This window comes from Drosophila nasuta, chromosome 2R (genome assembly GCF_023558535.2).
Source record: "Drosophila nasuta strain 15112-1781.00 chromosome 2R, ASM2355853v1, whole genome shotgun sequence".
Lineage (NCBI taxonomy): Eukaryota > Metazoa > Arthropoda > Insecta > Diptera > Drosophilidae > Drosophila > Drosophila nasuta.
This window is the reverse complement of record NC_083456.1, coordinates 22,467,259-22,490,771: the sequence shown is the minus strand read 5'-3', so window position 1 is coordinate 22,490,771 and position 23,513 is coordinate 22,467,259. Positions and strand designations below refer to the sequence as shown.

Here is a 23,513-nt window from a genome sequence, read left to right as displayed (position 1 = left end):
GTATCCGGTGATAGAAGTCAAAATTGCCGCTGAGCCCCATACAAAAATATGATATATCAGCATGTTTTTCACTGGTGTCTTCTGGTAGTTAGTGAGTGAATGCCACAAAGTATAATTGATAACAAGAAGCCAGAGGAATGTAGACATGACGGTGTAATATCCACAGTAAGCTGAATTGTAAATTGATTGGTAATAAGATGTATTCGATGATAAATTTATAATTACCTATGAAATAACATATTTCGTATATATTGTGAAAGTGTGACTCCACCCATAGCCATATAAATGTAAGGCCAAGGCAGATAAAGTAATACATGCAACATTGATTAAAGACTCCGTTGTGCAAATGAGGCAAATACAAATACACTACAATGATTATAACTATGCAGAACAAAGAGGGAATTCGTATAGCACAACTCATGTCCACTGAAAATACAAAACTATATTTTTATGGTATGAATTTAAGCCAAGATACATACGTCGAAACTTACACTCTCTCTGATATTGGATATTCGGCTTAATGGTTTGAGGCAACAGATAATAATTTCCGTCTGAAACTTTATAAGGTAGGAAACAATAATCCTTCTCGTCTAGCTCATCGTTATCGGCCGGATTATAAAGAGTTCCATTCTAATTAAAGGGAACTAGTTATTAATAATCCACTTTACTATAAACTCTGACAAACCTGAAAGAGTCTCCATTTGGGTCGAGCCTGAGCATCATAATGTGGATCGTCCAATACATCACAAGACATACTATATTTAACTTGCACTGCGAATTCATTTCTCACATTTACTTGAGCCCTCGTACCATTATTAAAAGTCATATTTACGATCAAATTTCGCATTGACTTTTCTGGTTCACAGCACAAAAGTACACACGATTTTATTTGACATAAACAACCTCTCATATAGGGTTCGACTATCTTCTTATTATGCTGGAAAACTGTTTCACGATATGTGTATTGATGAACTTTTTCCTTTGGAATTAAAATATCATTGTATAAATAAGATCCATTGTCAAATCTCTGACTATCCTCAAGATCCACAGAATCAAAATATTGACATTTATGGCTATCATCAGCAACTACGAATGAGAGAACTCGCAGTATGAAGATTGCACATTTTATTTTCAACATTTTATTAAGAAATACACTTTTATTATATTATGGTATAATTGAACACTAAGTACTGTTTTACTCGAAGTAGGTAAAGAAACTGTGTATTTTGTAATATAGGTATTAGTGTTCATTAAATTATTGACTATAAAAAAAAAAAACTATGACGAATAAAGCATTTATAGAAACTTCAGCGATATGGTTTTAGAAACTCATAATTCGTATGGGCGGTGACCTCATACACATTTTAATATATGAATCTACAAGTGCAAAAATAATTTCAGAAACATTTTTGTAAAATTAAATAATAGTTTCCAAACTATGTGGAAGTTGATGTGGCGTTGTTTTCACTGATGTTGCTTTTACTTTTAGTATGACTTGTTTTTGACTCCAATCTAAAAAATTAAATCATAGTAATGATGAATTTAAAACAAAGACAAAAAGCTACAGTCGAGTGAGCTCGACTGTGGGATACCCGCTACTTGTTAGAAATAATTTCGAACCATTGCTGAATTATCTTCTAAATATACTAAATTAATAATGAATTATACCGAAACTTATGTTTGGTATATTGATATAACAAGTGCTGTTTATATCCACAGACACACGGATTTGGGACATAGCTACTCGGTCAATGCTGTTGGCGCAGATCGATCAAATATATACGTATACTTTATATGGTCGAAGAAGTCTTCTCCAAAGTTATAATATCCTTTTATTTTATAGGTAGCGGGTATAAGAATAAGAATATTACCTCTTATATAGAGCCTTTATAATGTCTTTCTTCCAGATGGTAACGAAAAACAGTATTAATCCTTGTCCAGTTGATACTATATCAAAGACATAACGTATAACGAGTTCAGAATTTAAATCAAATAAATAGGAAAGAACTTCAAGTCCCCAGACTACTCCCGCGATGACAAACATTCGGAGAAACATGACAAAACTGAAAGAATATAATTTTGTTATTGTATTTTTTTTTTTAGATAGGATTTTCTTTAGTAATATACTCAGATTTATTCCTTAAAGTCGTTTTACTCTCCGAATTGTTCCACTCTTTGGCATTCTTTCTGGTTTCTACATATATATGCCTTACCGTAACGGTGGAGAGTGTTAGGTTGATAACAATTATGAGCAATATAGGTCCAAAATAGTAAATCAGGGCTGACCAATCGTTAGCTGTAAAAAAATATATTAATAGTTGTTCATATTCCTATTTCGAATTGCGCAAAATACTATTGATCCAGCAGTAGTACACAGCTATACCAGGTTGCCACCAAATGTCTTCCATGCCTTGACTCAAGCAATCAGCGCATACAGTGATCGTAAGTAATATCCACGCAGTCCCCCAAACAAAAATATGATATCTCTTCTTCATCTTTGTTTCCTGCTGGTATTTGGTGAGTAATTTCCAAACATTATAGTTAATAACCAGAAGCCAAAGGAATGCAGACATGACGATGTAATACCCACAGCATGCTGAATTTTAATTAATTTAATAAGTTGACTTTCGCAATCATGTTATAATTACCCATGAAATAGCATGCCAGCCGCTGTTTGTTGCTCCTTGTTAGTGATTCTACCCACAGTAATATAAAACTTATGACGATGCAAATAAAGTAATATAAACAACATTGACTGTAGGCTCTGGATCGCAAATGAGGCAAATACAAATACACTGCAATAATTATAACTATGCAGAACACAGAGATAACTCTTATGGCACTAATAAAGTCCACTGTAAATACAAAAGTATATTATTGTCCTTAAAATTTAAGGTAAGATTCATATGAACTTACGCTCTATAACAGTTTCGCTATCCTTCTTTATGATCTGAGGTAAAAGATAATAATTTTCATCTAATTTATGTGGCAGCAGGCAATAGTCTTGCTTTTCTAGAGCGCTATTACTGGTCAGATTATAAAGCGTTCCATCCTTAAGATGGATTTATATAATTAAGAATATTAGTACAAAATGATTCGATTATTGGCAAACCTGAAATAGTTTCCAGTCAGGTTGGGACTGCTCATTATAATTTGGATCATCCAACATATCGCATGGTATTTCATATTTTACTTGCACTACGAATTCATTTCTTACATCAACTTGGGACTCAGCTCCGTTTATAAGCGTCATATTTAAGGACATTTTGTTTTCCATTAGCTTTGTTGGTTCACAACACAAAAGCACACACGATTTGATGTGACAGAGACAACCTCTCAAATAAGGATCGACTGTCTTATTAGAATTGAACACTGTTATACGATAACTGTATTCTTGAACTTTCTCACTTGGGATTAAAATATCCTTGTAAAAATATGATCCATTGTCAAGTCTTTGGCTATCCCTGAGATCCACAGTGTCAAAATATCCACATTCTTGACGGTCCTCTGCTACGGCAACAAGGATAACCCTCAGTATGAAAAGAGCGTTGATTATTGTAAACATATTTATTTAGAGATACACTTTTATTATATTATTTCTGCACTGAATAGTGCGAGTTGCTTTCCTCGAAGTATTTATTGTTACTGCGGTAAGTGTACTAGTGTACTTGTTATTTAAATATAATTATACATTTTTTTTTTATGACTATACAATTTATCGTCATTACTTTACTTCGTGTTACGTATAATGTACAATATATGTAAATATTTCATTTCTAATAAGAAACATCACGAAAGTAGAGATATCGGATTCCATGGTTGTCACCGGTTCGTAATCTCCCTTTCTATTTGGGTTCAAACTAAAAAAAAATAAAACCTTAAATTAAATAATTTAGTTTTGCGTTATTAACGATATTACCTTTTATTTAAGTCACAAACAACTTTGTTGTCAAATATAGTAACGAAAGGCAGTTTTAATCCTTGTCCAGCTATAATTAAGGTAAACAATTCTATATTAAATAAAAATGCAATATTTCCATTATCCAAAACACTCCTGATATGAGAAATATCCGAAAAAAGTTGATGAAACTGAAATAAATGTAATCTGATTTATTATAGTTTTCTGTTTGTATATTATTCAGCTTTATATTCTCAGATTTATTCATTAAATTCTTTTTACTCTCCGAATTGTTCCAGGCTTGATTGGTTTTCATATGGTGCACATACAAATGCCTTGCGGTTACAATGGCGAGAGTTGAGTTGATAAGGATTGAAAGCAATATAGGACCATACAAGTAAATCATAGCTGACCAATTTTTTGCTATATAAAATATTATTAATAGTTGCTTGCTCATATTTTTTATTGAATTCTGTAACGTACTATCGATCCAGCATCCGTTGATAGTCACACCAGGCTGCCATATATCCCTGTCAGAGTCGGACATCTCTTGCATATTCATATATGCTGTGATCGCGGTCAAAATCGCAGCAGTCCCCACACAAAAATATGGTATCTCAGCATGTGTATTGTAATATATATAACATCGCTTATATCCTGCATGTAACTTGAGCGAATAACAATACACAGCAATGATTAGCTAAGCAAAACACCGTTATTACTCTTATAATGTGCACAGCAGCACGTTTATTATTGTGAACATTTTTATTTAGATATACACTTTTATTATATTATTTGAGCATAGTGAATAGTGGGAGTTGCTTTCCTAGAAGTATTTATTGTTACTACGGTAAGTGTTCTACTGTACTTGTTATTTAAATGTAATAATGATTTTATTATTAAACCCATAGGGTAGAAGGGTATTATAACTTTGTGCCGGAATGAAATGTATGTAACAGCTAGAAGGAGGCACCTCCGACCCTATAAAGTATATATATTATTGATCTGCGTCAACAGCCGAGACGATCTAGCTATGTCCATCTGTCCGTCTGTCCGTCCGTATGAACACCTAGATCTCAGAGACTATAAGAGATAGAGCTATATTTTTTTTCGACAGCATTTGTTATGTTTGCACGCAGATCAAGTTTGTTTCAAATTTTTGCCACGCCCACTTCCGCCCCCGCAAATCAAAAAAATCGAATAACAAGTGTAATTTTAAAGCTAGAGCTAATTTTGGTATATACAATAATTACTGTAGTAGTTATGATTCCTGAGAATTTGGTTGCAATCGGATAAAAATTGTGGAAGTTATTAAAGAAATACTTTTGTATGGGCAAAACCGCCTACTTACTAGGGGTCTGAGTTGCTTTGGCCGACAATCTGGCACATTGTGCCGTTTATGGTATATTTTGAATGGTGTACTATATCGATATACCAAACATACCATTTGGTATATTTTTAGTATTTTTTTAGTATTTTCGGTATATTTTGAAAATGATACCGCAATATTTTGCCTTTATTAAAAATGGGTAGCGGGTATCTCACAGTCGAGCACACTCGAGTGTAACTTTCTTACTTGTTGTCGTTGTTTTGGTTCGGACAGTGACCTCACGTATGATGTACAATATATGTATGTAAATATTTTATTTCTATTAATATATATAATGAAAGTTAATGTAGATATAGTTATGTAGTTGATGTTTCCACGCTTGTCACAGGTTCGTAATCTTTCTTTCTCTTTGGGTTCAATCTAAAACCAAATAAAACCCTAAATTAAATTATTTAATTTTGAGTTATTGACGATTTTACCTTTGATTTAAGTCACGAATAACATTTTTGTTACAGATAGTAACGAAAGGCAGTATTAATCCTTGTCCAGCTATAATTAAGGTAAACAATTCTATGTTCAATAAATATGCAAATATTTCCAATATCCAAAAAAACTCCTGATATGAGAAATATCCGGAAAAAGTAGATGAAACTGAAATAAATTTAATTCGACTTATTATTGTTTTCTATTTGTATGTTATTCAGCAATATACTCAGATTTATTCTTTAAATTCTTTTTACTCTCCGAATTGTTCCAGACTTGATTGGTTTTCATATGGTGCACATACAAATGCCTTGCGGTTACAATGGCGAGTATTGAGTTGATAAGGATTGAAAGCAATATAGGACCATACAAGTAAATCATAGCTGACCAATTTTTTACTATATAAAATGGTATTAATATGGTAGTTGCTTGCTCATATTTTTTATTGAATTCTTTACGTACTATCGATCCAGCATCCGTAACGAGTCACACCAGGCTGCCATATATCCCTGTCAGAGTCGGACATCTCTTGCATATCCATATATGCTGTGATCGCGGTCAAAATCGCAGCAGTCCCCCCACACGAAAATATGGTATCTCAGCATGTGAACACTTACCTTATATCGAGTAATTGTATTCCACAAATTAAAATTAATTACCAGAAGCCAAAGGAATGTCGACATGATGGTAAAATATCCAGAATATCCTGCAATTTAATTAATTTTTGTCGCTGTTAAGGTGTCATCTATTTTCAATTTAAAATTACCTAACAAATAGCAGTCATTCTTAACGGCCTCGACCCTTACTTCCAAGTCTACCCACAGCAGTATATAGCTATTAGCGAGGCAAACAAAGTAATATATATAACATCGGTTACATCCTGCATTTAACTTGGGCGAATAACAATACGCAGCAATGATTATAGCTATGCAAAAAACCGTTATTACTCTTATAATATTTGTTTCGTTAACTGAAAACGCAATATAATACAATATTATTATTTTATTCTTGGAATTCATTCGTTGCAACTTACTTTCGATATGAATTTCGCTATCCGGCTTAATGGTTGTAGGTACTAGATAATACTTTTCTTCTGAAACTTTATGTGGTATGAGACAATACTCATTCTTTTCTAGTACATTATCATCAGACAGATTTTTAAGTTTTCCATCCTTATTTATTCAAATTTATTATTAATAATTGAGTTATTATGTATATTATATAAGCTACAAACTTGAAAAAGTTTCCAGTTGGGTTGGGCCTGTTCATCATAATTTGGATTCTCCAATAAATCGCACGACATTTCGTATTTAACTTGCACTTCGAATTCATTTATCACGTTTACTTGCGTCTCCGTACCATTGTCAAGAGTCATATTGACAACAAAATTTCTCATTGACTTTTCTGGTTCACAACACAGCAGCACGCACGATTTGATCTGACAGAGACAACCTCTCATATAGGGTTCGACTGTCTTATTATGCTGGAAAACTGTTTCACGATATGTGTATTGATGAACTTTTTCGCTTGGAATTAAAATACCCCTGTACAAATAGGATCCATTGTCATATTTCTGACTATCCTCGAGATCGACAGAATCAAAATATTCACATTTCTGATTATCCTCTGCTTCTGCAGCCAGGATAATACTCAGTATAAACAAAAAGGCACTATATCTTCTTATTATAAACATAATATTTAACCGTGCGCTTAGTTCTGTTTCTCAGGAAATTGCAATGTTAACTGACGAAATCCGCGACAGCGCATTGTAGATGTGAGTAATATATTATAAATTATTAAGAATGAGAAAATGAGGGTTGTCGGAAAAATTATATAAAAATATACAAATGTATTCAGAATTGTGGTTTGTTTGTGGTTTGACCTCACTTACTGAAGTATCCATGCAAAACCGTAAGCGGTAAAATCACAATTTCATATTTTTATTCTCTTTTCTTTGTAGATTTGAGAATGAAAAAATGGGGGTTGTCGGAAACATTATATAAAAATATACAAATGTATGCAGAATTGTGGTTCGACCTATTTACATAAATAATTATTAATATAAAAAATTCATCAGTGAATTAAACTTATTATTTTTCGAAATTAAAATAGAAATTTTCGGTAGCAAAAAAATTGCGGTTCAACAATTGGCAAGGCATCTCTGCTACCACAACAAGGATAAACCTCAGTATGAAAAGAGCGTTTATTATTGTGAACATATTTATTTATAGATACACTTTTATTATATTATTTGAACATAGTGAATAGTGAGAGTTGCTTTCCTCGAGGTATTTATTGTTACTGCCGTAAGTGCACTAGTGTACTTGTTATTTAAATGTAATTATGATTTTATTTTTTATGACTACAACTATCGATATCGGAGAACTTGCTTTTCGTATCTAAATTTTGTCATTGTTGTTTTAGTTATTTCTATTAAGATATATAATGAAAGTTAATGTAGATATATGTAGTTGATGTTCTTATAAGATATCTTGCTCGCTATTCCATGGTTGTGACCGGTTCGCAATCTTTCTTTCTTTTTGGGTTCAACCTATGCAAATAAAACCTTAAATTGAATAATTCAATTTTGAGTTATTAACGATATTACCTTTTATTTAAGTCACGAATAACTTTTTTGTTACAGATAGTTACGAAAGGCAGTATTAATCCTTGTCCAGCTTTAATTAAGGCAAACAATTCTATGTTAAATAAATATGCAAATATTTCCATTAGCCAAAACACTCCTGATATGAGAAATAGCCGGCAAATGGTACTGAAATAAATTTAATTCGATTTATTATAGTTTTCTATTTGTATGTTATTCAGCAATATACTCAGAAATATTCTTTGAATTGTTTTTACGCTCCGAATTGTTCCAGGCTTGATTGGTTTTCATATGGTGCACATACAAATGCCTTGCGGTTACAATGGCGAGTGTTGAGTTGATAAGGATTGAAAGCAATATAGGACCATACAAGTAAATCATAGCTGACCAATTTTTTGCTATATAAAATATTATTAATAGTTACTTTCTCATATGTTTTATTGAATTCTTTACGTACTATCGATCCAGCATCCGTAACGAGTCACACCAGGCTGCCATATATCCCTGTCAGAGTCGGACATCTCTTGCATATCCATATATGCTGTGATCGCGGTCAAAATCGCAGCAGATCCCCACACGAAAATATGGTATCTCAGCATGTGAACACTTACCTTATATCGGGTAATTGCATTCCACAAATTATAATTAATTACCAGAAGCCAAAGGAATGTCGACATGATGATGAAATATCGAGAATATCCTGCATTTTGAATAATTTATGTCGTTGTTAAGGTGTCATCATTATCAATTTAAAATTACCTAACAAATAGCACACATTCTTAGCGGCTCCGACCAAGTCTACACACTGCAGTATATAGCAACTAGCGAGGCAAACAAAGTGATATATATAACATCGGTTACTTCCTGCATTTAACTTGGGCGAATAACAATACGCAGCAATGATTATAGCTATGCAAAAAACCGTTATTACTCTTATAATATTGGTTCCGTGAACTGAAAACGCAATATAATACGATAATAGTTTATTCTTGGAATTCATACGTTGCAACTTACGTTCGATATGAATTTTGCTATCCGGCTTATGTGGTATGAGGCATTCTTTTCTTTCATTCTTTTCTTTTTCGTTTGGAATTAAAATACTCCTGTATAAATAAGATCCATAGTCACATTTCTGACTATTCTCGAGATCGACAGATTCAAAATATTCACATTTCTGATTATCCTCTGCTTCTGCAGCCAGGATAATACTCAGAATAATAAACAAAAAAGCACTATATCTTCTTATTATAAACATATTATTTAACCGTGCGCTTCGTTCTGTTTCTCAGGAAATTGCAATGTTAACTGACGAAATCCGCGACAGCGCGTTGTAGATGTGAGTTATGTGTCGGAAACATTTTATAAAAATATATTGTGGTTTGTTTGTGGTAAAATCAAAATATCATAATTTTATTCTCATTTCTTTGTATAAATAAAAATAAATAAATATAATTATTTATATAAATGATTAATCCGAAATTAAATAGAAATTTTCTGTTACAAAAAGATTGCGGTCCAACAATTGGCAAGGCTGATAATGGCAGTCCACTCCGGTACGCTATCCCACTACTGCCTACCACGGGAACTCTTGGCTGCTGGTTTTCACCCCTGGCCCGGTTCATCCCTCCTTAGCCAACCTGAATGCCGTGGACTCCTCCTCGGCACCCATATTGATGGCAAGCTTAGTGCGGACGTTCCGTCAACATGGCTGGTCCACTACACAGTGATCCCCAGCCTCAGGTCATCCCACAATCAGACCTCACAGAAGCGTGATTACAGAAGCTGCCAACCTTCCAGTCGAAAACATTGATTCTAAAAAGTCGGCCTTAAGTGTCATTTTGTAAGCAGTTTGCAGCAACTGCTTGCAGCGTACTTCTTTGTTGGAATATGTTGCTCCTCATACTGCTTACTTTGTGGACTGCTTGCTTATACGCTTCTTGCTTCGAAGAAGCACTGCTTAGTTTGTGAGCTACTTGTGGAACTGCTTTCCACAACACCTGCATTATTTGTTTTATGAAATTACGAAATAAATTAAATATAATATAATATATTATATAATATATTACGCTTAAATTAAAAATAAAAATCACATTTATGGTTTCAAAATTTATTTATTTGTTAAAAATAAAAAGCAATAGCCGCCCGAGCAGGGACTTGAACCCTGGACCCTTGGATTAAAAGTCCAATGCTCTACCGACTGAGCTACCCGGGCATATAAATTTGAAGCGTTCTGGAACTATTCTGATAATGAAAAAATACAGGATCCTCGGTGAGGGCATTTGAATGTTCTGCAATTATTTTTTTCCCAAGCTATAATATTCCTTCATGCTTTTGTTGTTAGTAGTATATAGGAATAAATTCTTAAAATATTGAAAATACTTTGTGATACATTTTAAAATAGTTTTTATTTTATTCCATATTCATACAAGTTTACATATGCTTTGTTTGTTTTTGATTTATTCATATTTGTATTGTTTTGTGGTTGAATAGATGAAAGATTCATTTCATAAACATTACGTATGCAATTGAACCCATATTATTACATATTATTAAAAAATTAGTTATGTAATTTCTTTTTACATGGAATGCAGTTAAACATTTTGCGCTCTCTGTGCACTGATACTAAGTCCAAAGGAATACTTTCTGTATTGCATTTATATTAACAAAATCATGTATTTTGGACAATTTGCCAGAAACATAAACTAATAATTAAAAGAAAAAAAACAATTAATTAATTTGTGCTAAATGTTTGTTTTTCAAGTTTTCTTAATGTTCTTCCCTTTCTTAATATTGCAATGCGCGGTTGTTTATTATAATTTTCTTCATACATATTATATTTTTATTTTACCTTTCACTAAAATTTGTCTTGCTAATTCGATACATATAATTTAGGCTTACTTGCTAGGTTCACATAGACTACCGATAGGTTCTAGAATGCACTAACCTTAGCTTAGCGAAAAGTACAGCATAAATAATTACATTACATTTAGGTATAATTTGTATAGCATTAGAGTTTAACAATTTGCGCATTATTCAATAATTCCACTTACACTAAGAGACAATATTTATAGGATTTGTATATCGTTGTACAGAGATGAAAGCTTTTAATTCAACTCGAAATAATAATTAATCGAGATGGAAATTTGAAGGTGCGATAGAAGTAGAGAACTAGAGTCTGATGTGGAGGAAGATAGCTTTGCATTTTGTTGCTATTGAAATTATGCTAAAAAATTCGCAATTTCGAAACAGTTCGATCGTCTTGCCAAATTTCCCTGTTTGTCTTCCGAATTTGTTTGTTCATCATTGGTTTGCAAATAAAACAAATTACAGATTAAATAGTATTAAGTTAATTTTTGATACAAATTATTAAAGCATCTCCAAAAGCTGTTCAAGCACTTTCAACAACACAAATTAAATTTTCAATCAATAGACAAAAATGAGAAACACAAACATAATAAGGCGCCATCTGAGTGATGGACGCTCTGCTATTTACAAACTAAACAAAGCCTTATATGGATAGTTATATGGAGAAATATGATAGATCGATTTTTAAGTACACATTTCAGAGGATACAGTTGTGTGTGTCAGGGAGGGATTAGAATTAGAATTATGTATAAAACGAGAACTAAGTTTAATAGAAATCACTTTGAAATTATTGCAAATATATTATATTACGGGTTTGTTCATCGTGTGTGTGCTGCTTAGGACTAAAATTTATGCTAGACTTAGGATCTAATAGCTTTTCGAATACTGCTTAGAGAAAGAGGTTTATCATACTGGACGTCCAACGGCAACAACTCCGATAGTGCTGAAGTATATATTGATTATATGCGAAGTAATCTCTTCAGATCCATGCCCAAGTGTTTGTTTGTATGTGTGTGGTTGTCTGTGTGTGTGTGTGTCTAGGTGGGGTGGTGTGCAGGATGGCTCTGGGAGAACTTTGATATGACAGTTCCACCTCCAGTATCATAAACCCAAACGAGCCGAGCTCCAGCAACGGCTCGTTTCTCAGCTTAACACGAATCAGTTGCAAACAAGAAGCATCATCTTTGATGTTGGTTGATCGACGGCGGCGGCGGATGCGAATGCGAGTGCAGATGCAGATATGGAACAGTGGCAGTGGCAATGTGTCACCGGCTCAGCAGCAGAACAAATTGCAGCCAACAATATCCGCTTTATATTCCAGCTCCAGCTGCAGCCCTAGCTCCAATTCTAGTTCCGCCTCCGGCTCTGGTTCTGGCTGTGGTTCTGGCTTTAGCTTTGGTTCTGCCTCTGGCTCTGACTCCAGCCCAAGCTCGGGCTCACAGTCCGAGTCAGGCTGCCGCTGCTGCTGTTGCTGCTGCTGCTGTGGCCTGAGGATAACCTGAGATCAGAACTCTTGCGGATATTTAATGCACTCGGCATTGGCATTGCCGGCATTGGCCACCGCCGCGGCGGAGCTGAACAACGAGTTGGGACCGTTGCCGGCACCGACATTGCCCCCAACAGCCCCAATCCCAACTCCAACTCCACCGCCGCCACCGCTGCCGCTGCCACTGCCGAGCACCGAGGCCACCGATGTGGCATCCTGAGAGCCCTGTGACTGATAGCCGCCGGCCACGCTTGCCGCTGCCGCCGCCTGATATGGTTCCTGATACAACTGATTGAGTCTCTAACCAGTACCCGAAAAGTGCCACGCGTCCTATGCGCTCAGATGCGCAAACTGTGACGGATGGATATCGAACTGGTGATATGGATGGCCATATGGACCCATATGATAGGGCACAATGTTCATTGACGCCATCTTGTGCTCCTTCTTCCACTTCATGCGACGATTCTGGAACCAGATCTTGATCTGTCGCTCCGTCAAACAGAGCGCGTGTGCGATCTCGATGCGTCGCCGGCGTGTCAGGTAGCGATTGAAGTGGAATTCCTTCTCCAGCTCGAGTGTCTGATAGCGGGTGTATGAGGTCCGTTGTCGTTTCGTCTCGCCATTGGCATTCACAGTACCTGCAATGAGTGATTAACATGAGTATTTTATTAGTTGAGAATTCATCAAATGATTTCAGATCAAGTAAGAAAACTACAGACGGGTGTGCTCGAATGTGAGATAAGCAAAACAGTACGGTATTATTCCAAAAATAGCCCAAATGAATATACCGCATAAATACTAAAACATGCAAAAGGCCATGTTTTTGGCACATTGATATAGTGCCATTCAAAATATACCATGGAGTGTAAAATATACCAGATTGTCAGCCAAAGCAACTTAGACTTGTGTAGTAAGTAGGCCTTTTTGGCCCATAGAAAAGTCTTTTTAAATTACTTCTAAAAATCCTAATCGCAACCAAATGTTCAGGAATCATATTGAATAAAGTTTTAATCGACTCTAGTTTTACATTATATAGACGAGTGTATTTATGCACTCATTTTTAAATTCGAAATTATTGAAAATTTCAAATCGAATTCTAAGTTAATAACTTAACACAATATGCTTTAAGCATATTGAACTATTATGAACTAGAGACATTTATTCATGTTTCTAGAAGGCGTTTCTAGGCAATCGACAAACACTGAAGTGGCCAAGGCACCGTTAAGTTGATTTCCTCTATACAAAGTTAATTTTCTTGTTTATTTTGTGATTTTCTGCAACGTTGCGCATTTCATAAATATGACGTGTCAAACTGCAATTTGCTTTTTTGGCCAAAATGCTTTATTTTTGTTGTTAGCCGAAAACAAAAAAATGAAAGAACAAAGAAATATAGAAAGAAAATCAACAAGATATGGTTGGAGAGATGTGGTTGTGGTGTTTGTATTTGTCTCGTACTAGCTGAAGTATCATTGTAGACAGCTGGCTGTCTTGCTTGAATATTTCTCCCACAAAAGATAATGACAATTTCCCCATTCCACGTGCCAAGCTGTCCGCTCTCCGCTCTCCACTCGCTGCTGTCTCTTCGATTCCCACCGAAACTTTTGTCATCTTTTGGACTGGCGCGAGGGCGCTCGAAACGCGTCGTTCGTAATGAGGGGGCGGTCTGTGGCAAAGTAGACTTTTAAAAGCCATTTACCGTGGCGTGTTATTATGGCCAAGTCAATTGGCCCGCCCGGTTTTCAGCTACAAAGAGGTTGAGACAATGCCACAGACACACACGCACACACACTTGCATACACAAAATGTGTGGCAGTCAGTCAATGTGATAGACGGGCCGAGCTGCGACTGAGACAGAGGCAGAGGCAGAGACTGAGGCAGCGCCGCTTTCGGCACTTTTGGGAAATTCGACAAATGTTCTTCGCTCGCCACATTTCTCAGCGCACCATTGAGCTTATATGGGTCATGGCCCATTGCTAAATGGCAATTGGCTCTACAAAACTTGATGCCGCATAAGTTGGAATTCTATCTGCATTTGTATCTGTATTAATGCTACAAATGCCCCAAAATAAGTAGCATGAAATAAGCAATGGTTTTAATTAAAATTGTGGTTCTTAATTTTAATTGCAAGTAGGAAGAATTTACTTAATTTTTTGCAATTTTAAAAACTGTGAACTTGTAATTTGCAGCTACATTTTTTGAATCGTGGGAGTTTTTCTTTAGTTAAATGAAAGTTTTTAGTTTCAATTACAAGTATATACATACATATTAAGAAGTGATTATAAGTGTAATTAATTTACCAAATTTATTACGACTTTAAACACATTGAATTAGTAAATTTAGGCAAAATTTTTCACTGGCTAAATTTTCACGTTTTCAAGTGAACTTTTCTCCAGCAAAATTCAAATAGTTTTGTATCTATTTTAAATTTTGAATAACACAAATTTCCCTCCCACTCTGTGGTTGTCACTGTTGAGGATGCGCGACACAAAACTTTTATTTTGTTTAGTTTTTTTTTTTATTTAGTTTTTTGGCTGTCGGAAGATGTCGGGTCACATCAATCAGAAGGAAATCTAAATGGAATTTCTGATTAAAGTTGAAATTAATTACCACTCATTTAATTAAAGTGAATTTGGCTGTGGCAAATGCCAAAGCGCCGCTTGCAAAAGCACACCCACACACACTCACACATATGTGTATGTGCGACATCAAAAGCACTCTTGCCGCTGGGTGCCATTGGCCATTGCCATCCTGAAGGGGTTTAAACTAATGACCACGTAAACAGCGAGCAGACAGTAACCAGACAACGACATCAGCTCCATCACTCATGTGGCAGCGACAGAGCGAGAAAGAGATAGAGAGAGGGGAAGAGTGATAGTAAGATAGCAAGCAGATAGTCTTTGTTGTTATCCTTTTTCGAGCTCAAGTTCTGACCCATTTCGGTCAGTTAGCAGCGCTGTCAGTCAGCTTTTCAACTATCAAATTTGATACCGAATCCAATAACTCTCGCCTGCCATTAGACTGCCGTCTAAAGCAAGTCCAAACTGTCGGTCAAAACTTTGTTGCAGACTAGCTGCCACATTCAGTTGATGCATGAAGTGCAGACGCAGACGCAGACAGAGAAAGAGTGAGCAGAGAAAGAGAGACAGGTGTCAGATTGCACTTATTGTTAATATCGCTGACCTTGCCCGGTTCTTTGCCAAATCAATATGAGAGCACAGAGAATTCTTTGCCTGACCAGTTGGCGAACATTGTCATTGTGCATGCCACAGACAGCGTCTTGGGTTGTGCCAGCACTTGTCTGCCCCAAAGCAAACCATTTACAATTGTCAAATGCTGCTGTCATATGATGTTGCAATTTGTTTACACATGCGACACACAACACACAACACAACACAAGCAACAGCAGCGCGGCAAGCTAAAGTATCTCAGGGGATTGGCGGCAGGTTGAGTTGCTTATGGGAATTAGTGGGAAAATGTTGCACAATTACACTGAAACCAATGAAGCATTAGAGTTGTGAATAGTAAATTTCATTATATGAATTAGAAATGTTTATTTAGCACAACTTTTTATCTCAACTTGTAAGAAAATGTGAGAACAAAAAAGGTATTATATGAGATCGAATTTCGTTGTCTCGGGATTTTAGCTACTTTGGCTGTAAATCTGGTGTATTTTGCACTCTATGGTATATTTTGAATACTGTAGAATTATAAAAAATTAGACTTTGGTTTATTTGTGGTACTTGCGATATTGGATTCCACTTTCGCTTCGCCCTAGTTCTAATAATTTTATTTGAATCTTTCTTCTCAACTGCTTTTATTCATAATAGGCAAGGGGTATCACGAAGTCAAGCAAACTCAACTGTAGTTTTGTTACTTCTTACTTCAATATCTAAAATAGTTATGCTGCAGCCCTGACTCATTTATGTATATCTTCATAATTCTAGCTAAAGATGAGAACATGCTGCTTAATCCATAAGTGAACGAAACGGAACTGAACTCAACTGATTGGATGCCTCAGCAACCCGTTGAGGGCTCAAGCAAATGTCAACACTGCGGCTGTGTTTCTTCGAGTACTCGGAATGGGATCCGAACTGGGAACTGGGAATGGGAATGGGAATGGAATTGGTACTAACTATATAACTACATAAGTAGCGCATCGTTGTCGCCTGTCGTCGTCATGGCCAGGCGCAAAGCCCCCATAAGTTGACAGGGCTGAGGAACTGGCGACTGGCGACTGCGACTGCGGCGACGACGACGACGACTGCCAAGTGGCACCTGGCATGTCATATCACTTATCGTCGGGGCATGGTATGGCATAGAGAATGGGGCATGTCGACTCTTGACAGCGCCAATGAGCGAACATTCGAAGCGTTTTACAACTTTGTGCCCATTTCGTTTGTCTAGGCAGCGAAATACTATATAGACATATTGGATTTTGCGGATACACAAAGAGAGAGCGAGATACAGCATAAGTATATTTGAAATACTTTTTGAGAATTGCGGAATGTGTGTGTTGGTTGTTGTTGTTGTTGTTGTTGCTGAGTTGCGTTTGTCGTCTTTTGTTTTGATCTTTTGCATTTCATTTTCATGTAAGATGACGTCAAAGTCAAACACTGACAGTCGCTTAACATATCAGTTGCTACAGAAATTTGAAATTTGGTGCATGCAAAAATCCAACTGCAAAACAGAATTTATTAAGTGCAGTGATCCTGCTGTGTTCAGTGTCACCAGGCAATGTTTTTCTTGTTCTTTTCTTCTTGTTGTATCAACAACAACATTTCTGCAATTCAAATTGCCATTGTTTGCCGCACTTTGCATACTCCACAGAGGCGAAAGAGGGAGTTGCATGTCCGATCATGTTGTGATTGACGCAAGATTAGCATACAGCGAACATACAGGTTCAAAGTTAAGTTGAAAACCCTTGGGCTAGGTCAGTCTATAAGTCTGTAATCGGAAATTGTTGTTGCCGCATTGCAATGCGGTTCAAAGTTTAATTGTTTTCTCGCCGCGCTCGCAAATAGAAATAAAAATAAAATACAAAAAACGCTTGCGGCTTGTCACAAACACTTGTAGTGGTCATTTGTCAACAGCCGGCACGGCGTCTGCCTCCTCAACTGGAGGAGGTAGTTCAAGTAAGAAAAAACAACAGACAACAAAAAGAAAAAAAAAAGTAAAAATAAAACTGAACATCGTCATCGTAATCAGCCCGCTCTCTACGTGTGCGGCATGAAACTCACCGGGACACAGTGAGCATCAGCAGTGTTCAGACGCTTCGTCTTGCAACACAGCCTGGTACGCAGTTGATCTTATCGCCACAGAAAGAGGCAAAAGAAACAACTCGTACTTGTTGCCCTTGTTGTTGCTGTTGTTGTTGTAGCATTTCGCCGTAACAACCTGAAAGAGCATCAGCAACAGCATCAGCAACAGCAAGAGCAACAGCATCAGCAAATTGCGCTCGAGATCGCAGCGAAAAGTTCATAAATCAACGCACTTCCGATTGCGCAAGATCACAAAGTGGCAAGTGGTCAGTGGCCACAACTGTGCCTGCTACTTAGTGGCCAGCTAATGAGTCGTTTACCAAAAACCATTATCAGTGTCAAAATGCAGCCAAATGATCATTACTCATAAGAGACAACAACAACAACAAGCGACCGAAGTGTGGCATCCCAACAGTGGAAGATGAGCAAAGGGAAAAATGTGTTCGGTGGTGTTAGAAATATTGTCAAAATATGTGAAATTTATTATTACAGAGGAATAATTTGAATTGGAATGTTAAATTAATTTATTAGAGTGAAAAATTCGCATTATGAAAAAGTTTTATCTGATACATAAAGTAAACTTTTTAAAACAATCAAAAATATAATAGTATCAACTTGAATATAATTAAATTAAATCATTGCAAAAATCTATCAAAGTTAAACATTAAAGTAAATATATAATTATATATATTTAAGTTATAAAACAGTTGTTTTTATTTGTTTGCTAGAATCAAAGTGCAATCGAAATTAAATTTTAGTTTTAAATCAAAATTGAATTTAATAGCAATGATTTTCATTAAGCAATTTACTTAGCTATATTTGAGTTCACTAATTATTATTAAAGGCCAACTCTATTATTTATCTTTGCTCTAAAAATGACTCATGGCTTTTTAATAATTTTCAAGTTGTTTATCATAGTTTGTGTATGATAATTCTTCAAACGTATTCAAGTAGCTGACAGATCACTTTATCATTTTACGAGGCTTTCATAATTAATTACAGCTTTTCGTAATTTGTCTTAAATTGTTTTTTATCAGCTTGCAAAATTATTTATTGAGCAGCATTTTATTTTTATATGAATCCGATGTGAAAAACAAATTTAAAAAAATTGTGATTTAAGCAATGCTCTATAAATAAATCAACTGGCAACGTGCGAGACGGCGACAAAGATAGCGGACAATAAAAACCAAATAAGAGGGGCAAAAGGAATTGTTAAAGACAGAGAGAGAGAAACGGGAGCAGGAGCAGACGCAATCGAGGCATCTTGGCCATGCTCGAGCAATACTGGAAGAGATAAATCTTCAGGCAGCGATCGAGGGCGAGGGCGAGTCAAAGGGGCCGCTGGGGTCGACATGTGCAGCGGGTTAATTTCTTTCGGAAAAGGAAAATTAATCAAATATGCCCGCTATTATGGAGCACATGAGTGTGCGTGTGTGAGTGTGTGCAAGTGTGTGTGTAAGGGAGTCATCGCATTCCTTTAGTGATAAATGATGAGCGGGCAGTTTTGTGCAATGCGACAAATGATGTGACATTTGTGATAATGAAAGTGTTGCAGCAGCACGAGCTACAAATAGATGAAGAGCATGATATATGAACAGAGAAAGAGAGAGCGCAGCGCAGAGAAAAAGAGAGAGGGAGATAACTACAACAGGTGTTTGGGTTTATCGCTTTTTGTGGCGTTTGTTGTTCACACACCATTAAAGTGCTATTAAATCGTAGTTACAACCTCCAATTGTCAAAACGAACGACACGCTCAAGCAATTGTATCTGTATTTGTGTTTTTGTATTTTTGTATCTGTATCTTCAGCGCAAGCTGAAGTTGAAGCTGTATCTATGCGAGGAGTATCTGTGGCTCTGTGTGCCAATCATTAATCACAGCCCCAAATAAAGAGAGAGACGGTCAAATGCAGTGGCATAAAAAATGGTCAAACGGTAGCAATTGCCGGTGCAGCTGCCCCCGCGCTGTTGCCACACAGCCTACATTTGCCTACTTGCCACAACATGTATTGTTCTCTTTGGCCATGTTTTTGAGTGTGCGAATTGTGCGTGGTTGTTTTTTTTTTTTTTTTTTTGTCGTTGGCTGTTCGACTGCGTCTTTTTGGCATTTTTCTCTAGTTCGCGTGGCTGCCTTTGGTTTCGTGAAAAATGGAAATTATGTCAAGAAGTAAATTGATTATTTCGCTTTAAAGCATTTCTCAATTTATATTCCGTGTTCGTTGTCAACACGAACACATTCAGTTTCGTCAGCTCCACAACACACACAGCTACAAAAACATTAACAATAGTTGCCTTAGCTTTTGCATGTATTTCGTTTTCGTTTTTTTTTTTGTTATTATGTTTTTGAATTGTGTTTTTTTTGTGTTGTTTTGAAAATCCATTCAACTGAAATGACATCATGTGCTCCAAACTTCTGAACAGCTGATGCCACAACAACAACAACAACAAATTAAACGATCTGAACCCTCAAAAGAGAAAAAGCAGTCAGCCAATCGGCAGCATATGGTTTCCGGTTCACAAGCACTTGCCCCCAAAAAGATGCCAGCAGGAGCATACGAAGAGATGTTTTCTGCCTTCTGCTCAGCTTGGGATACATTTTAAAGTTGGCGAAAGCAAAAGGCAATTATTTGTGGTTTCCTTAAGGCTTAAAGCTGTGGAGGTCAGTAGCATAAGTCAAACTTATTATTATTATTATTGTTTTTTTGTTTGTAGTGTGATTAAATCTATTTATATAAACAGAATTGTTGAGTTAGATTGTTAAATAGCTAAGGTAGAAGTTAAAAGTCTGCCAATAAAAATGTATAAAATTATAAGCAAACTATTTCATTATTTGGAAAACAATTTCAGCATTTAATGTAGTTCAGTGGCTAAGCTACAAGTTGAAAGTCTGCCAATAAAAAATGCAGAAAAATGCTTCAAGAAAATTCTAACACAATTTTCCCTAACTTATTTGCATAATATTCTCGGCATTTAATAAACTCAAACACTCAGTGAGCATTCACACCACTCTTGCCACAATTATAAATCAATTCGCAACATTTTGAAATCAACAGGTTGATTTGCCACTTGAAAGTTAAGTGCTTTTTGGGGGATTAAACCAAAGGCAGCCCCCCAGGAGACACGTGTCGGAGTTGGCTCAAACCCTGCCACACAAAAAAAACATGGCAAGAGGGTTGTGCCCAAAAAAGAAAGAGAAGCAAGTGTAAAGTGAAACCAACCCCGAAATGAAATGGAATTCTGTGGGAGCAGACGCAATAATTGTTTTCGATTGGAAACAGTTGCCACCTCACAGTCAGCTGCAACAATCCTGGTCACATAATGAGCTGGATAACAAATTACGGGAGAGGCTCCTTTTCGTTTGTGTTGGCACTGTGTTGAAAATATAATAAATGAATTATCTGCTTAATTAATGAGCTTTTAATTTTTAATGGCGCAACGCAGGCTTCGCAACGCAAATGCCGCCGAAAGTTTGTTTAACTCTTGTAATCGTTATTCTTGGCCGAACTGGAGTTGAAGTTGAAGACGAAGTCGAAGTTGATGTGGATGTTGGGAAACTGGGAATGAGGATGGGGATGTGTTGGACATGGTCATCATGGTTGCTTATCAAGCGATGCGTATCTTTTAGATACAATTTTAATGTGGCTTCTTGCAAATTATTTATGCGCGCATTTTCGCGCAGATAATTATCGTTTATCTTTGATTTAAGGAGAGGACCTCTCAGAAGCGCGTTCGCAGATTGTTTCTCTTGTTGTCCGCTGCTGCTGCTGATGCTGTCTCTGTCTTTGTTCGTATACATAGGTGTGTGTGCGTGTAGTTGTGTGCATGTTCGAATTCAAAATGACTACCTCAGTTAATTATGGGGCTCCCGAGTAGGGAGCGAAGAGCGGCGCGCATGCGCACATAAATTAGCTGACGCGCCAGCTAAAAAATAAACCTGTTCTTGCCTGCCCCCTTCTTCTTCTTCTTGGTGGTTGTGTCTGCTTCGGCAGTGCCATGTAAAGAGCGGTTAAAGAGTCGTCTGCTCTGTTCTGGTCAACTTCGATCTGGTCCGCACTCGATAGTACCTGTGTGCACCCATTTTTAATGAGTGTCCTGTCGTCTGCAGTTGAATGAACGAAGCACCGCGTCTCAGCTCCGTTTCTGGCTTCTGGACTTATTTTCGCCATGCCCATGATTAAGTGCTGAGGTCTTTGACTGGCGCTGCATCAGGACAAAATGCGCGCCATGCAAAAAAATAAAAGTAAAACAGAAACGAAGAAAAACGCAAAGCAGCCAGCGTGTAATCAATCAAAGGCACGAAACAGAATTTTTAAAAAGAATTCATTGACTTTCCATTAATAATTTCCTTTGTAAATTGCATCCTGTGGCAATTGTTGTAATTGTGATGAATTCTTTATTAATGCACAAACACACACAGACAGAGAGAGAGAGGCAGAGAGAGAGAGAGAGATAACTACTGGTGGCTACTGTGCCACAATGGCGTTAGCTTCAATTATGTATCTCGCAGATACTCCCAGCGACAATCAATTCATTTGCGATCAATCAAAAACAGTTTCAGCCACAGCTCTCGCTCAATTTGCTGCATTGAACGATGGACTTTAATTTGCCATTTGATATGATTCTGATGATGCACTTAAGTGCAATTATCTCGCCTGCCAATAAGGCAAATATATTGCATAATCTTGGCCAATTAAACTTGTCCTAGCACAACACAAACTCATTTCTCTTACGTAATTGCGTTGACAGCAATCAATGTGAATCAAAGATTAATGAGTATACATTAAAAAACAGTTATTATTGGCCTGTCGATTGCTTTATAATCGAAGCTTAATTAAAAGGTAGAAAACTAATTTTATTTAAAACTAATTTTTTTGCTTATTAAATATCTCATTCAGCAAAAATGTTTATATGAAAAAAATCTATGTGAATGAATGTAATAAAATTTAAAAAAGCAGTAAAAAAGATATTCCTGAATATCAATAGTCAATAGCAGAGCAAGGTTTCGATCCTCGGACCTCTGGGTTATGGGCCCAGCACGCTTCCACTGCGCCACTCTGCTCTTGACACACCCTGTGTCTAAAACTGCTTTTCAAGTTGGCCTAACAAAGTGTGGTAGCAATTTAGAGATTAAGGGATTGTTTTGCACGCTTGATTTCCCATAATATTTTAGCTAGATAAAAGATACTATTTACTATAAGCTGATTGATTTGCATTTAAAGTATGCAAAATATTGTCAAGTATTTAATATGTTAATCTTGCCTTTGAGGTAAAGTCTGCTGAATGTCTACCGGTTTATTTTGTATGGTTTATTTGGTGATTGTTAGGCGTGCTCTCAACCCACTCGCATTTAAATATAGATATTTGTGCTGAGCTGTGGATACATTTGGAGAATTGCTTGGGAGCCAAACAACAGCGCAATCGAAATTAACTTGAATTTTAACTTAAAAAACTTTGCAGCGACTGTTTTTTTTTGTTGTTGAAAAAAGAAACAAAAAAGTATTCAACATGGCGGACAAGCAACAACAACAACCAAACTTGGTGAAATAACAGCAACTGAGGTTGGGGACTGAGACTGAGAAGCTGAAGCTGTA

At 36.4% G+C, this 23,513-nt stretch overlaps 4 protein-coding genes and 2 non-coding genes across 6 annotated transcripts in view; all 6 read right to left on the bottom strand.

Annotated features, from left to right (window-relative positions):
- Positions 1 to 1,351: 1,351 nt before the first annotated feature.
- LOC132787277 (probable G-protein coupled receptor Mth-like 11) lies at positions 1,352 to 3,504 on the bottom strand. The gene is made up of 7 exons (XM_060794215.1): positions 3,113 to 3,504; positions 2,917 to 3,052; positions 2,649 to 2,855; positions 2,354 to 2,596; positions 2,128 to 2,296; positions 1,872 to 2,063; positions 1,352 to 1,512 (listed from the first exon to the last, which is right to left on the bottom strand). Exons 1-7 carry the CDS (start codon positions 3,275 to 3,277, stop codon positions 1,437 to 1,439), a joined length of 1,188 nt encoding a protein of 395 aa, XP_060650198.1. The 5' UTR covers positions 3,278 to 3,504; the 3' UTR covers positions 1,352 to 1,436.
- A 2,069-nt stretch (positions 3,505 to 5,573) lies between these two features.
- Positions 5,574 to 7,424, bottom strand: LOC132787281 (probable G-protein coupled receptor Mth-like 11). The gene is made up of 7 exons (XM_060794222.1): positions 6,946 to 7,424; positions 6,745 to 6,883; positions 6,478 to 6,681; positions 6,174 to 6,417; positions 5,941 to 6,109; positions 5,708 to 5,879; positions 5,574 to 5,648 (listed from the first exon to the last, which is right to left on the bottom strand). Exons 1-4 carry the CDS (start codon positions 7,402 to 7,404, stop codon positions 6,224 to 6,226), a joined length of 996 nt encoding a protein of 331 aa, XP_060650205.1. The 5' UTR covers positions 7,405 to 7,424; the 3' UTR covers positions 5,574 to 5,648; positions 5,708 to 5,879; positions 5,941 to 6,109; positions 6,174 to 6,223.
- Positions 7,425 to 7,990: 566 nt separating this feature from the next.
- LOC132787280 (probable G-protein coupled receptor Mth-like 11) lies at positions 7,991 to 9,599 on the bottom strand. Its single transcript, XM_060794221.1, has 6 exons — positions 9,331 to 9,599; positions 9,076 to 9,270; positions 8,774 to 9,016; positions 8,546 to 8,714; positions 8,320 to 8,484; positions 7,991 to 8,262 (listed from the first exon to the last, which is right to left on the bottom strand). The coding sequence occupies exons 1-6, from the start codon at positions 9,569 to 9,571 to the stop codon at positions 8,211 to 8,213; spliced, it is 1,065 nt and encodes a 354-aa protein (XP_060650204.1). The 5' UTR covers positions 9,572 to 9,599; the 3' UTR covers positions 7,991 to 8,210.
- Positions 9,600 to 10,455: 856 nt separating this feature from the next.
- On the bottom strand, positions 10,456 to 10,528 carry Trnak-uuu (transfer RNA lysine (anticodon UUU)). Its single transcript has one exon. It is a non-coding gene; the product is annotated as a tRNA-Lys (tRNA).
- Positions 10,529 to 10,723: 195 nt separating this feature from the next.
- LOC132787276 (homeotic protein Sex combs reduced) overlaps positions 10,724 to 23,513 on the bottom strand; it is a 31,279-nt gene continuing 18,489 nt past the window's right edge. Inside the window, 1 exon segment of the mRNA XM_060794214.1 lies at positions 10,724 to 13,305. Within this exon segment, the coding sequence (XP_060650197.1) occupies positions 12,998 to 13,305 (308 nt within the window). The 3' untranslated portion in view covers positions 10,724 to 12,997.
- Positions 22,910 to 22,981, bottom strand: Trnam-cau (transfer RNA methionine (anticodon CAU)). Its single transcript has one exon. It is a non-coding gene; the product is annotated as a tRNA-Met (tRNA).